At 39.9% G+C, this 15,466-nt stretch overlaps 1 protein-coding gene across 2 annotated transcripts; it reads left to right on the plus strand.

Annotated features, from left to right (window-relative positions):
- The first annotated feature begins 1,695 nt into the window (after positions 1-1,695).
- LOC131900474 (zinc finger protein 20-like) lies at positions 1,696-12,253 on the plus strand. Of its 2 annotated transcripts, none has more exons than XM_059251682.1 (4): positions 1,696-1,927; positions 9,304-9,430; positions 9,644-9,701; positions 10,932-12,253. In XM_059251682.1, the coding sequence occupies exons 1-4, from the start codon at positions 1,910-1,912 to the stop codon at positions 12,181-12,183; spliced, it is 1,455 nt and encodes a 484-aa protein (XP_059107665.1). In that variant the 5' UTR covers positions 1,696-1,909; the 3' UTR covers positions 12,184-12,253. The 2 variants fall into 2 exon arrangements, with proteins under 2 accessions (XP_059107665.1, XP_059107664.1); XM_059251681.1 differs by lacking the exon at positions 1,696-1,927 and adding an exon at positions 2,274-2,427.
- The last annotated feature ends 3,213 nt before the right edge of the window (positions 12,254-15,466 follow it).

Consider the following 15,466-nt stretch of genomic DNA (forward strand, 5'->3'; position numbering starts at 1 on the left):
ACTGTTATTATAGTCATACAAATCATACATAGTACTAATTATTCATTCTGATAGGATGTGCCAGCCAATTAGTTGTCCTTTTCATTATTATGTACAACCTCCCCCCCCCCCGGAACAATGCATTCCATTGAGAGGTTTCATTCCTCATATCATAGACCTTGATACTAACATTTTTATTCCTTCTGTAAGTAGTATGTCAGCAATATTTAGGTGGCAAACACTTTTGAAAGTTTGTTCCCTTAATCATACACAAGAAGTCTTAAACATTGTGATTATAATTTCTTCTTTTCCTTGAGTTTCTGGAGTAATTCAGGAAACCTGCTTTCAGGGTTGGATATTTTGTCATTTCCTTGGTGTAGTTTATGAGTAGCATATTTTAAGATTGCTGCCGTGTGTGTGTGTGTGTGTGTGTACACACATCACCTTGGTTGTCTGAGTATTGGGACAATTTGCAGGACACAGTTCTCTCCTTTGTTTCTTATGAGCTATGTACTCCAGGCTAGACATGGTGTCACATAACTATAATCCAATCCCTTAGAATTTGAGACAAGAAGGTTTCCACAAATTTGAAGACAGTCTGGTCCACATACCAAGTTCCAGTCCAGGTATGGTGCACACACAATAGGACCTTGTCTCACAAATAAAAAAATTAAAAATCACTCAAAATCTAATTAGCCAAATTATCTGCCCATATTTTAAAACATTAATGACATATGAGTATATCATATGTCACCTCTGAACCACTGTTTTATTCTTCCCTCTCTCATGCCTAGCCTCCTACATCCTCATGTCTTTCTCTAACAGTCCCTCTATTACTCCTGTTTTGACTTTTTTGTTTCCACATTGTGCTTTTCACCTCTGATTGAAAGTATGTGGTAGCTTTTTGGGGTTTAACCATTAATATGAATGGGGATTACATCGTTCCTCCAAGGTGTTAAAAGAAAAAATTCATAATGTAGGAAATGAGAGATGTCCTAGTGAGCTCCCAGAGCTAAACTGTTAGAACAATGTCTCTGACTCATCAATAGTGAATGGCCAGTTAGTGGTCTCTGTCAGCAGCTAATGTGATCTTGACTCTTGGGAATGTTTGTACTTGTGAATGTAGGCTTTCTTCCGAATCTTGGGCATAGAAATCTCTTTTTAAGAATTTTAAGGGTTCCTTTTCATACCTCTTGAATCCTCTGTAGACCATTGCTGCAATGTAACCGTATGCGCACACACACACACACACACACACACATACACACACCTCACATTGAGTAATTGTATCCTTCTTGGTGTGTTTTAATTTTTTGCCTGCAAATGAATAGAATGAAACATAAGATGTGAGAAAGCCTTGGGCAACTTCCTGGCAACAGAAAAGTAAAATTCACTTCAAATGGGATATATTTCCTCAGGCCTAGAAACACAGAATTTAGATTATCCCACTTTTTATATTCCAACACGAATATTCTGTTTTATAGTAACAGAATAAAGAAATTATAAAATCAAGACACGTTTTTAAAAAATACATAGTTGGAAACATTGGGTAGACAAGTTACATAGCAAAAGGGGAAACCTTTGGAGTAGGCTTCAGATGCTTTCTGATCAAGTTCTTGTCTTTTTAGTTGGTTAGAAAATTGGTGCTCTGTACATTCCAAAGGAAACTACTGTTCTATTGTACATTCCAAATGATTTACATAATAGTCATAAAGTTGTTAGGTCAGTTGTTCTGAGGGCTAAGAAGGGCCCAAGGTAATGGGCTTGCAACACTCCAAACTCTCTCCAGTCCCTGATGTTCTGATCAGTGAATCAGCCTTACAAAAGGTTCAGCGTTGGCTCACATGCATCATCCTTGAGCTTGCTTATCAGGCTGTTCTTCCTGATCCTGTGTCCAGACTGACCTAGAGACCTCTCCTACCTTGTCATCATGCATTTTGTTCCTAAGGTACTGAATCTGGTTGCTCCCCCAATCAAACTCTCTAGTTGTAAGTGGAAGAACCCATTGTGACCCACAAAATACACCAGGGAAGCTGCTCTAAAATCCCTGAACATGTTTTCCTTAAATGCCCTAGTTAGATCAGGTTTATTCCATCCTTGCTGCTACCTGTCGTTTAGCTGTAACCCTGCAGGGAAGGGGTGTTTTCCAGGTTATAAGATGCTTCCCCACCCCACAACCCCACCCACACCCTACAACCTCCCAACCCCAACTTCCCCAACGCCCCCACCACCCCTTCCACCGCCGGTATCATTCACCAATCAGGGACGTTGTTATGACTCTGCATTAACTGTCCAATGAGAAGCAGGAATATTCGGAAGGTGGAGCCGTTACTGCCATGTTTGAGTCCTGAGAAGCCGTTGAGAGGTCCCCTGACCTTGTTGACTATGCTTCCAGCTGATGTTAGGCCCCTTAGGGGGGATACCTGGATGCATCAGAAGCAGGACATGGTGAGTGAGCCCTGGGCGGGTTTGTGACTTTGCTGCGGCTCTGGCAGAATGTGGCGCCGCCGCCCTGACGTTCCCCTGGACCTGTGCAACTGATTCTGAGGTGAAGGCTCCGGCGCCGTCTCCCTGCCTGCTCTTGAAGTGTGTGCAGAGCAAGCAGCAGGGAGCCTGGGGTCCTGTCCTGTCGCTGTGAAACTGCTTCACTCCTGTCCGGGTCCTGTCGGGATGTGTCAGGGCGGCGAACTTAAGCTGCTGCAGACACTGCAGCGCGGGCGGATTAGTGCTGCTCAGACTCCAGATTGTGCTGTAAAGGGCGCCTGGGTGATGAATGCTGTTTTCCCGTCCTTGCATTCCCATTTGACCTGCTTTAGCTTACCCCGTGATCCCTCTGGGTTCTTTTAAATTTTTTTTCTGTATTGTTGAAATTTGTATGCATATATACAATGAAATATGATCATATTCACCCCATTCCTCCTTCCAACAACTCATATGGGATCCCAACACGTGCCTCTTCTAAATCCATTATTATTATTATTATTATTATTATTATTATTATTATTATTGTTATTGTTATTATTGCTATTATTATTATTTAACAATCCAGCAATTAGTGCTGCCAGTATGTTCATGGGTGTTTAAAAAGGGAGTCCTATCAGTGGCTATTTCCTCTAAACAGAATGGTTCTCCAGAAAACTGTTAATTGCCAATAACTGCTCAGTAAGTGGTGGGCCTGCACAGTACCTCCCGATCTATGCCAGATCTTGTGCAGGTAACCACAGCTGCTGTGAGCTCCTCAGTACAATAGCTCTGTCACGTCCAGAAAACAACATTTCCTGATCTTCTGGCTCTTACGTTTCTTCTGCCTCCTTTTCTGAGACGTTCCTTGAGCAGTGGTGGGAGAGGCTGGGGTTAGGTACAGGTGCCCCATTCAGGACTGAGCATTTGGCCTCTTATTGTCAGTGTTTTTGACCTTTTAGGCATCTCTTTGTTGACTGCTGCCTGAATGAAAAAAAGAGCTAAGAAGGAAGGGGCATGACTGCCCCTATGGTGGAGGAGAAAGCTTATTGTAGATAAAAGGGAGAGCATAGCCAGAGTTAGAGACATCTGGGAGAGTCCAGAGTGGTTGTGATCATGTGTCATGTGAGGAGAGGGGAACCATTGCAGCAGCCAGAAGGCAAAAGGTACAAAAGGGGCAGGGAGCCAAAATGGTTGGACCATATAGGAAAGTGCGTTCAGGATAGTGATTGGGTATGCAAGCCACGAGAGGACCCTGTAACAGGTAGGGACTGAGGGATGCTGCGAGAGCCTAGCTGCAAGGTTTGTTTTGATATGTTAAATAGGCACCTCAGCCATTTGTCCCAGGGATTGGGACAAATGGCTACCTATGACCTGCCCCTGAGGCGAGACAGTTACCAGAAGCCTCACAGGGGGTAGTACTTCCAGGTCAAAGCTGGAACAGCTACCCACTACACTTGGTCATTAGATCCAGGTAAGTCAGTGCTACATAGTCAGTAGTCAGACCCTGTCTCCAAACAGATAAACAAACAACAAAAAGAAGAATAGATTCTTTTATCTATTGAGTAGCATAAGTCCATTTTATCTATGTTATAGTTTAACTCTCAAGTTTTTTTTTATATTAATTTTTAGTTTAGATAACCTGCCTAGTGTGGAATATTATGTTACTGGGTAGAGATGTAACTTTATTTTTTCTTCATTTTACATAGCAACCAAAGTCCCCCCTCCCTCTCCTCTTCTTGCCGCCCCCCACCTCCCCACCCCCATCCACTCCTCAGAGAGGGTAAGACCTCCCATGGGGAATCAGCAAGGTCTGGCATTTTAAGTTGAGGCAGGACCAAGCCCTTCCCCACTGTGTCAAGGTTGAGCAATGTATCCCTCCATTGGGAATAGACTCCAAAAAGCTGGTTCATGCACTAGGGATAAATCCTGGTCCCACTGCCAGTGGCCCTACCAAGTGCCCAAGGCACAAAACTGTTGCCTACATTCAGAGGGCCTAATTCAGTCCCATGAATGTTCCCCATCTGTCAGTCCAGAGTCAGTGAACTCCCACTGAGTCAGCTATCTCTGTGGGTTTCCCCATCATGATCTTGATACCGCGACACCCCCCCACCCCCACCCCACCCCCACCCCCCCACCCCCCCACCCCCACCCCACCCCCACCCCCTCTCCTATAATCTCTCCTCCCTCTCTTCTACTGGCCTCCAGGAGCTCGGCCCAGTGCTTAGCTGTGGATCTCTGTATGTGCTTGGATCAGTTATTTGATGAAGGTTCTATGATGACAATTAGGGAAGTCGTCAATCTGATTACAGGAGAAGGCCAGTTCATGCACCCTCTGCACTAGGGCTTGGAGTCTTAGCTGGTATCATCCTTGTGGGTTCCTGGGAATTTCTCTAGCACCAGGTTTCTTCCTAACCCCATAATGGCTTCCTCTATCAAGATAATCTCCTTCCTTGCTTTCCTGTGGCGATCCATGCATATCCCTCTTAGGGTCCTCCTTGTTATTTAGCTTCTCTGGGGTTGTGGTTTGTAGCCTGGTTATCATTTGCTTTATGTCTAATATTCACTCACTCTGTGAGTTCCAGGCCAGGCTGGGCTACAGAGTGAGTTCCAGAAAAAGCGCCTATGGTTATATTTTATTTGTGCTAAAATGTGATTTTATTTGTATGTTAATAAATAAAGTTGCCTGGGGATTAGATGTCATAGCCAATAAGCAGAAGTCTGGCAATGGTAGCACACACCCTTAATCTGATCACATGGCAGGCAGAGTCTGTGTGTTCAAGGACACAGCCAGCATGGTGACACACACTTTAATCCAAGTACCAACCATAGAGACTTGGAGGTCTGTATAGACAGGCAGTGACGAAGAAGTCATGTGGTTGGGTTTAAAACCAATGAGAAGGCAGAACAGAAAGTCAATAAAAAGACAGTCACACAGGAAGTAGGTCTCTTTTTTTCTCAGGGGAAGGACAGCAGCTGGTGTTAAGATAAGGTGGTCTTAGCTCTTGGCTACTGCTTGATCTCTGGGCTTTTAACTATTTGGCTCTGTATTTTTTATTTAATAAGACCGTTTAGAATTACATCTACAGGCACCAAAGCTAAAAAGAAAAACCCTGTCTCAAAAAAACCAAAAACGAATTTGCTGAGACTCCATTAATGAGTAGCTCGTGCCTGTATGGTTATAGTGCTGGACTGACTCTGCCCTACTCTTCTCTTCCTGCTTTCCTGTTTTATCCTTGTAACTTTTCACTACACATTGTACTGTTGTTGTTTGGGGTTTTGTTTTTGCTGTCTTCTTTTTTGAGACAGGGTCTCACCATGTAACCCTGGCTAAGCCTGGAACTCACTATGTGGATCAGACTGCTCTTGAACTTAGAGGAATCCACCTGCCTCTGCTTCCTAAGTGCAGGGATGAAAGATGTGTGCCACTGCATCCAACCTATAGTTATTATAGCTTTACCTTGGAACCTTTAAAGAGTGACTGTTGAAGGTATTACCATCAAAAGCATCCTATCTTCTTTTCTTTGTCATGATTCACATGTACTAATGTCTGAGGTTAGGATTAACTTATTTCCCAGTTTGAATTAGTTGACATGTTGTTAGGACATTTCCAATGTAACTCTAGAGATGTTTTAAAAAATAGTACTCACTATGCTTAGTATAAACACAAAATACATTCTCTGTCATTAGAGAAAAATGTGACTGGATGTAGATTGCATTAAGGTTTATGAAAGGATCTGTACTGGCTCAAGGCCAAGTTCTCAGAACCAAGAAGATGTATTAGCCCCAGAGAAACGGAGGACAGACCGAGACAAAGATAGGAGATAGAGGGGAGGGAACAAGGGAGAGGGAGCAGGGGTGTTTGTCCTGGTGTTGTTGCTTCGTTTTGCTCTTTACTTTTTGGGAGGCCCGCCACCCAGCTCCCAAATAAATATATAGAGGTTTATTCGTTCTTATAAATGTCCTGCCTTAGCTTGGTTCATTTCTAGCCAGCTTTTCTTAACTTAAATTATCCTGTCTACCTTATGCCTCTGGATTTTACTTTTTTCTATTCCTGTATACCTTTCTTCTTACTCCATAGCTTGCTGTGTAGCTGGGTGGCAGGCCCCTGGTGTCCTCCTCTCCTCCTTTTTCTGTCTCCCCCATCTCTCTTGCCAGATTTCTCCTATTAATTCTGTCTGCCTGCCAGCCCCACCTGTCCTTTCTCCTGCCTAGCTGTTGGCCATTTAGCTCTTTATTAGACCTTTAGTAGTCAGGTGTTTTAGACAGGCAAAGTAACACAGCTTCACAGAGTTAAACAAATAAAACATATAAGAATGCAACACATCTCTGCATCATTAATCAAATATTGTACAGCATAAATGAATGTAATACATCTTTAACTATTCTACAATAGCCCCAGAGGACAAAGAACTGCCTTTGGATAGAGAGGAAACAGACATGGCCCATAGGCAGATGGCAGTTTATAAAGGTAAAAGGGGAGACCCTGTGTTAGGATGAGGTGTTTAATTTTGATTGGGCATGTTAATTAGGTGAGCCAAAGAGGGCTTTTGATTGCTGGATGTCAATACGTTGATAGGAGAACCTTGGTAGTCAGCCTCAGGAGGAGGAAGTGGTCAAATAAGGGAACAGAACTTGATGGCTAGCTTTAGGAGTGTAATCTAATGGTTTTTAACAAGACAGAGGGAATGGGAGAGAAGGGTAAGGCCTGCCAGAGCCATGTTTGCCATGCTTTGTCTGGCTAGAGTCCCTTCATTTATATTATAGGAAATGAGAATGATGTGAATTGGGTGATCCTTTTTGTATAAAGTATTGGTGTTCAGTGGTTCTCAAAACTACACATTTACTTGTCAAATTCCTCAATCAGGGCTACGGATCTTACTTCCTATGTTTTATGTGGTATTTTCAGCTGTGTGTTCACTTACTCATGTTTTATGTACATTGCATGTACTGCAGATACTGTTGTTTTGTTGCCTTTCACTTGCTTTTATTTTTGTCTATTATGTTTCTTCATACAGTCTATAGAGAACTTTTTTTCTCTCTTGCAAGAGGAAGTTCATTGTTTACATCCACAGGTTGTTGGTTAACTGGCTTTCAAAGTTTTTGTTTTGTTTTTGTTTTTGTTTTATTTTTTCATCTTTAAAATTTTTTTTGACAATCTAGTTATGAGACAAGGGTAGCATGAAGCTGGTTATCCACATAGTCTAGAGTGGATTTTATTGTGCTTTTTGCCTGTGTCAGCCTCACTGTTTTGTAATTACCTTGAAGCTACTACATGTACCACATGGCTCTATTTTCATCTTCCCCATTTCTTATGATACTTGATTGTTGTCCACAAAACAGAGGAGATTATAGCACATGCTTCCAAGTAGATACCAAGTTGCTACCACTTTATACAGCAAACAGATTCATTGCTGATCAAGACCTCCTCTCTTGTTAATGAGATTTCTGTTTGTATTTCATGTCGTTGAAGTCTACTGTACTTTCCTCTGTTCTGTTCATCTTGTCTTTATGGTGTAGTTCCCTGAGTAAAAAGCTTATCATATTCTTTCTTATTTTTCTTGTTTTTGCTATCCAGCCCAGGCAGGCTTTGAATTCAAAGTCTTCCTTCCCCCTTCTTGTGCATCTGGTAATACAGGTATATGCCTCCATGTCTGGGTCAAGCTATCATTTTCTTATTCCTAGTATTTTTATGGTGTCAAACATTTATTATTGCACACAGATTTTAGTAAGTAATTCCTGTTAACAATCGGAAAGTTTTGTGGGAATTACAGAATTTGATGCAGCCATGATAGCATCTGTTTTGTGACATTGATCTCTAAGAACAGTGCCATTGTTCCTGTGCTGTCGTTGTCCACTGACATTATTGAAAATAATCTGTAGTGTTTATATTTGAGGACAGAGAATTACCCTTTGTCTTATTTAGTATTAAGTCAAGGTTAGACTCTGAGAAACTACCTATTTTGATTTAATACTCTTTTATAAGAAACTTCTATAAAGACAATCTTCCTATTGATGTCACTCTTAATGAGCACATCATGAAAAGATATGCGCAGTGATCTCTAAGTAACAAAATTTGTGAGTAGGTGTTTCCTACTATCTTTGAGACCAGTGATAAGAGATTTTTCATGTAAATTTTCTTTCAAGTTTTGATATTATAAAAACCATGTTTCACTATTTAAGAAATATGTTGAGAATGATAGTGATAATAGTTTATGGAATACTATTTTATGTTGTCATAAACTGCTGAGTAGCAGTGAGCACCTCTTTATAGTTAAGCTGTCTACACCCATTTTATGTGAAATTCTCAGGCTTTAGAATCAGATGACGTTTCCTAACAGACCTTTATAACTGTACGTGCTCAGCAGAGCTGATGTTCATTGTGGGTTCTAAGTTGTAGAAACTTGTGGTGTAAGGTACAAAGAATAGTTGACACCAGCATCACAGCAAAGCACTATGATCTATATTTCCTTTATTATTTTGGCATACACTACCCTTCGAATTGTGTGACAAGATGAGAGGATAATGAATTCGTTTGTGCTAGCCATGATATAAAGTGAATATTAAGAAAGCGTGGAGGGAGCCGGGCGGTGGTGGTGCACGCCTTTAATCCCAGCACTCGGGAGGCAGAGGCAGGCGGATCTCTGTGAGTTCGAGGCCAGCCTGGGCTACCAAGTGAGTTCCAGGAAAGGCGCAAAGCTACACAGAGAAACCCTGTCTCGAAAAACAAAACAAAAAAAAAAAAGAAAGAAAGAAAGAAAGCATGGAGGGAGCTTATCAAGTGACTAATGTATCTCCAGTGTTTTTATTTTTTTTTTTAATCTTCTAGTAACTGCATTTTAACAATGCTGTGATTCATTTTAGGAGCCAGTGACCTTTGACGATGTGGCTGTGAAGTTCACCCTAGGAGAGTGGGCTCTGTTGGACTCTTCTCAAAAGAAGCTCTACACAGATGTGATGATGGAAACATTTATGAACCTGATCTCCATAGGTAACAACAACAACCAAACAGTATAATTTCATTATTCAGTTGGAGAAAAACTGTTTTTTAGTCATCTGTGTATTTATATGACTTGAAATATTGAAAGGGAGCATTGTGGTAAATATAGCATGCCTGCTCACATTATACAAGAGAAAAAGCTGGAAAGTAATAATGTGTGTATATGTTTGAATAACATAATGATTTCTTGTTTTTAACTTCTAGGGAAAACAGAAGAAGAAAATATTGATGTGAACTACCGAAAACTACAGAGAAATCTGAGGTAATTTACACTTACAGAAAAGGGAATTTGCATCAGATATTTAAGAGGGAGAGCAAATCTGAGAAATAAGGAAGCTATTCCAATAGATCAAAATGTAAATTGACTTAATCTCTGACTTTCTGTAAAACTTCACTCAGCTTGAGAATTCATTAATGGATGATCCTAACTCTCATGTAGTACTCATGTGGATTTTGTAGCTTATACCTGTTACTGCACTATTGATGGAGTAGTAACAAAATGTGCTGCAACCTTTAGCTAAGACATTTTCTAGTGGTTCCTTATATAAAACTGCCTGTTGTCGCTGGGCGGTGGTGGCGCACGTCTTTAATCCCAGCACTCGGGAGGCAGAGCTAGGCAGATCTGTTGTGAGTTCGAGGCCAGCCTGGGCTACCAAGTGAGTTCCAGGAAAGGCGCAAAGCTACACAGAGAAACCCTGTCTCGAAAAACCAAAAAAAACAAAAAAACAAAAAACAAAAACAAAAAAAAAACTGCCTGTTGTCTACAAAAGTATTTGATGTATTTTTAGCAAGTTACCTTTGGACCTTATAAGGTTTGTGTGTGAAGTGAAGGTGAGTTTGGGGTTTAGAATGAGACCCATCTTGGATAAATTGCCTGAAGGATATTCAGTTATTTAAAAATTGAGAATGTCTGATTCATGTTATACTGCATAAGGAATATTCAGCTTGGTTAACTGTGTCATGTTATATTGCATAAGGAATACTCAGCTTGGTTAACTGTGTCATAGACAATGGGTTTTTTTTCTAATTATTTTTATTTTACATGCATTGGTGTTTTGCCTGCATGTATGTCTGTGTGAGGATTCTGGATTCCCTGGAACTTGAGTTACAGACAGTTGTGAGCTGCCATGTAGATGCTGGGAATTGAACCAGGGTCTTCTGGAACAACAGCCAGTGTTCTTAACCACTAATCCATCTCTCCAGCCCAACAGTGTTTATCGAAATAGTACTACAGAACCTTTTATGGTTATGTGCTGTCCTCAGCCCTTGCTGAATGTTTAGTTATTTTATGTTCATAAATTCTAACGGAAATCAACTCAGTACATTTTCCCCTCTCAGGACAGGGTCTCTGTGGCCTAGTTTGCCCTCAGCTTGTTCACTTTCTGCCACTGCCTCCGGAATACTGCACTAACAGGCAGAGACCACAGAATCTATCATCTAGTATTTATCTAGTTATAAAACAAGAATAATGCCTCCCCCCTTTTTTTTTCAGAATTCAGGTCATTGAACGATTCTGTGGCTATGAACATGGTAGTCAGTGTGAAAAGATCCACCAACAGATGCCAGAGAATACTGTTAATGCGGACAATTATCCTGCAGTCACAGTTTATGAAAGCAGTATGTATGTAAAAGACATTAATGCTCACTCATCCTCCGATATGCTTGTTAGAAGTCAAACTGAAGAGAAACCGTATGGGTGTCAGGAACATGTGGAGAAGGCCATTAAACATGAAAACTGTTGGAAAGATTTCATTTATTCTGAGTCCTTTCAAATGCTCAAGAGTGCTCCTGGTACAGAGAACATCTGTGAAAATAAACAGTCTAATGAATCTTATAGTAATCTCACATCTCATCAAGATTATGAAGGAACTCTCACTGGAGATGAGCCATGCGAATATAAGAAATTCGAGAAAACCTTAAAGGAAGAAAGTTATGTTCAAATATGTGAATCCAGAATCCATACTGGAGAAAAGCCATTTACGTGTAAGCAATGTGGAGAAACCTTCACTAATTCCAGTCACTTGACCAAACATCAGAGAATTCACACAAGAGAGAAAACTTACTCATGTAGACATTGTGGTGAAACTTTCATGTATTCCATGGCCCGTCAGAATCATGAAAAAACACACAAAAGAGAGCATAGTTACATATGTAAACATTGTGGGAAAGTACGTATTCATTCTTACCATCTTCTCCAGCACGAAAGACGTCATACTCGAGAGAAACGTTATGCATGTAATCAATGTGGCAAAGCATTCAGACGGTCCTCAAACCTTCACAAACATGAAAGAATTCACAGTAAAGAGAAACTTTATGCATGTAAGCAATGTGGAAAGGCCTTCATCAGTGCAGGCAACTGTTACAACCATGAAAGAATTCACTCTGCAGAAAAAAACTATATTTGCAAGCAGTGTGGGAAAGCATTTACATTTTCCTGGTACCTTCAAAAACATGCAAGAATTCACACTGGAGAGAGACCCTATACATGTAAATATTGTGGAAAAACCTTCACCCATTCTAGTACTTATTACAGGCATGAGAAAATTCACACTAGAGAGAAACCATATGTATGTGTGGAGTGTGGGCAAGCATTCACTTTTTCCAAATCCCTCCAAATACATGAGAGAACTCACACTACTAGAGAGAAATTCTACAAGTGTAATCAGTGTGGGAAGGAATTTGTGTATTTCTCATACCTTCGAAGACATGAAAGATCTCACAATGAAAAGAAACCCAATGGGTAGAATTTAAATTGTGTAAACCATGTGTAACTGTAATCAACTTGCTTTTGAAGATATTTATTTGTCATACTTATTTACTGGCTTATTTATTTATTTATTTATCTACTTATTTATTTGCATGAGGTGTTGGGCAAGAATATACCCATGTTCCAGTGTAAATGTGGAGATCAGTAGACAACTTGCTGCAATCAGTTATCTTCCCATGGTGTGAGTCCCAGGGATGGAGCTCAGGTCCTCAAGCTTGGCAACAACTTTCTTTCCCTTCTAGGTCATCCCACCAGGCTTTGTCTTGCTTTTCTTATGAGTGGGGTTTCTTACATAAGTTTTATATTTTGTACTTTTCTGTATATACTTTCTCCAAAAACAAATGGAGATTGTACTTGAGAGGTAGCTCAGTGGTTACAAATACTTTGCTATGCTTATAGAAGACCTGAGTTCAATTTACAACACCCACATGGTAGCTCACAGCTAACTCCAGCTGCAGGTGATCCAGGGCCCTCTTCTGGTCTCTGAATGTTGCACACACATACAGGCAAAATACACACATATACCTTTAAATAAAAAGATGGAGATCTACTGGGGATAATATAAAATTAGCAAAAGTGGGGGCTGGAGAGATGGCTCAGAGGTTAAGAGCACTGGCTGTTCTTCCAGAGGTCTTGAGTTCAATTCCCAGCAACCACATGGTAATTCATAACCCTCTGTAATGAGATCCGGTGCAGGCATACATGCAAGCAGAATACTGTATACATAAAAGTAAATAAAATTAGCCGGGCGGTGGTGGCGCACGCCTTTAATCCCAGCACTCGGGAGGCAGAGCCAGGCGGATCTCTGTGAGTTCGAGGCCAGCCTGGGCTACCAAGTGAGTTCCAGGAGAGCACAAAGCTACACAGAGAAACCCTGTCTCGAAAAACCAAAAAAAAAAAAAAAAAAAAAAAAAGTAAAATTAAAAAAATAAAATTAAAAAAATAAAATTAGCAAAAGTGTAATTTTCCCCATATGTGTGAGTGTACATAGGATGAGCACCTACTCTTGCATCGAGCATCATAATGTTTGCCTTTTATTCCAACATTGAGGGGAATAGACTCTAGAAAATTACAACCCTGAATACAGGGGGCATGGATACAATTTGTGAAACTTAAGAAAAACCGGTTGCAACCAAATTAAATTGTCGTTTTTAAAAATATGAGAGATCCAGGTGTGATGGCATACATGTTTAATCCCACCACTTGGGAGGCAGAGGCAGGCAGATCTGTCTGAAGTCCAGGCCAGTGAGGGATACTCAGACCCTGTCTCAAAAAAGAAAAAGAAAGTGGGAACCCATAACAAAGCTAGTTCAAGGTCAGCCTGAGCTACATGAAACTCAGAAAAGAAAAAGGATGTTGTGATTTTCTTATGTAATTGAATCTTATAAAAGCGAAAAATGTGAATATCTTGAGCACATAAATTTATGTAAATAAAATATTCCTGAAAATAACCTGAAAGAAATTAAGTAAAACTTATGCATGTTTACAGTATTTGCCTATTATTACTCAACACTTCTTGACTTTACATTACTTCTTTTTTCATTGACAATATAATTTAGTGAATAATTTTAGTATTATTGCACATGCCTGTTATCCCTGCTGCTCAAAGAGGTGAGTAAACTTGAGCTCATATTTGAAGACCGTGAAGACACCACCTTAAGGAGCAAAAGCATAAACTATTTGAATTGTGGTGATGAAACTTTGCCAAATCAATTGCATTTCAGTCAATAAACAAGTATTTTTTTATGGGTATTGTTTTTAAATCATGAGGTGGTGCTTTACCCGTTACTGTCGAGCTGTGTTGGATTAACTGAATTGAAATGCATTTATTATCTGGTACTTGTAAATACTTTTTAAAATTGCAGTTATGTGTTGTGCACATATATGCTTGATCATGAGTGTTCTAGGTGTACATTTGGATGCCAGAGGACAACTCTCCTTACCACATGAGTCCTGAAGATGGAACTCAGATTGTCAGGATTATAGGCATGTGGTTGAACCATCTCACCAGCCCTTTAAGTAGTTTTTAAATAGTTATATTTGATATGAAATTGAAAATATCAATGTTAATTAGTATTTTCTGGCTGTCGTTACACAGTAGGTTCTTTTTTAAAAAAATGTTCTCGTTAGTTCCTTGGTAGTTTCCATATATTTGAGTGGCACTCCAGTTTTCTCAACTTAGATTCTATACTTATATTTTGTGATGTGTATTTTCTCCAAATAAGAATTTTTTTGTATTTTGTTATTCATGTGTGTGTGATATGTGTGTTTATTGCAAACGTACAAGAGTGGAGGTCAGAAGATAACCTTCAAGAGTTGGTACTTTGACAGGCTGTAGTGTCAAGTGATTTACTTCCTGAGCCCTGCACCAACTCCAAATAAGATTTTTTATTGTTTTTTTTAACATGCTGTAACTAATTACATCCCATAATCAGTTATAATTAAGCATTGTAGCTATTACTAGTATTAAGGAATGTTGCAAACTGAGATGGGTCAGCTGTTAAAAGAGCATATATTGATGTTGCATAGTTTCTAAGTTTAATTTCCAGGACCCGTGTCCAGCAGTTCACAGCCCCCTTCTAGCTGCTGCTCTGTTAGATCCAATACATCTGACCTCCAAGGATACCTCCACTCATATGCATATACCCACACAAACACACACATACACACAAATAAATTGATTACGATTCAGTGTAGTTTGGTTTTGTTATTGTTGAACAGTATTTTGTTATCATTTATTCAACTGAGGGGTTGAATTAAATTCCATCCTTTTAAATAATTTTCTCACCTGGCTGTAGTAATGTAGTGAGAGGAAGTAATTCATGTATGCAATCTCATTTTAAAGATGCCAATTGCAGGACGTTGTGGCACACACCTTTAATCCCAGCACTCCGCAGATCTCTGAGTTCAAGTCCTGCCTAGTCTACATAAGACGTTCCAGAAGATTGGCTTTTATAGGAGTGCAGTCCTACTTGTGGGCACTTGCTTTTCTCCTTTACTCAGTGCTTCATAAAATATTTTGGACTCTGTTTTCCATCGCTACCAGTACCTCTTAGCATCACAAGATATACAAGGTACATTCAAATAAATTATGGTAAAATATAAATGAGATGCGTGTTTAATACAGCCAAACTAGTGAACATTAATCCCTAGCCTACACTGTTAATAATGCTTTAATCACTTATAAAGTTGTTAAAAAATGTTGATTTTTAAATAAACTATTCATTGTGTGTAATCTGTATAGTACCAGTTTTGTGCAT

The sequence above is a fragment of the Peromyscus eremicus genome, unplaced genomic scaffold (genome assembly GCF_949786415.1).
Source record: "Peromyscus eremicus unplaced genomic scaffold, PerEre_H2_v1 PerEre#2#chr22_unloc_1, whole genome shotgun sequence".
Taxonomy (NCBI): Eukaryota; Metazoa; Chordata; class Mammalia; order Rodentia; family Cricetidae; genus Peromyscus; species Peromyscus eremicus.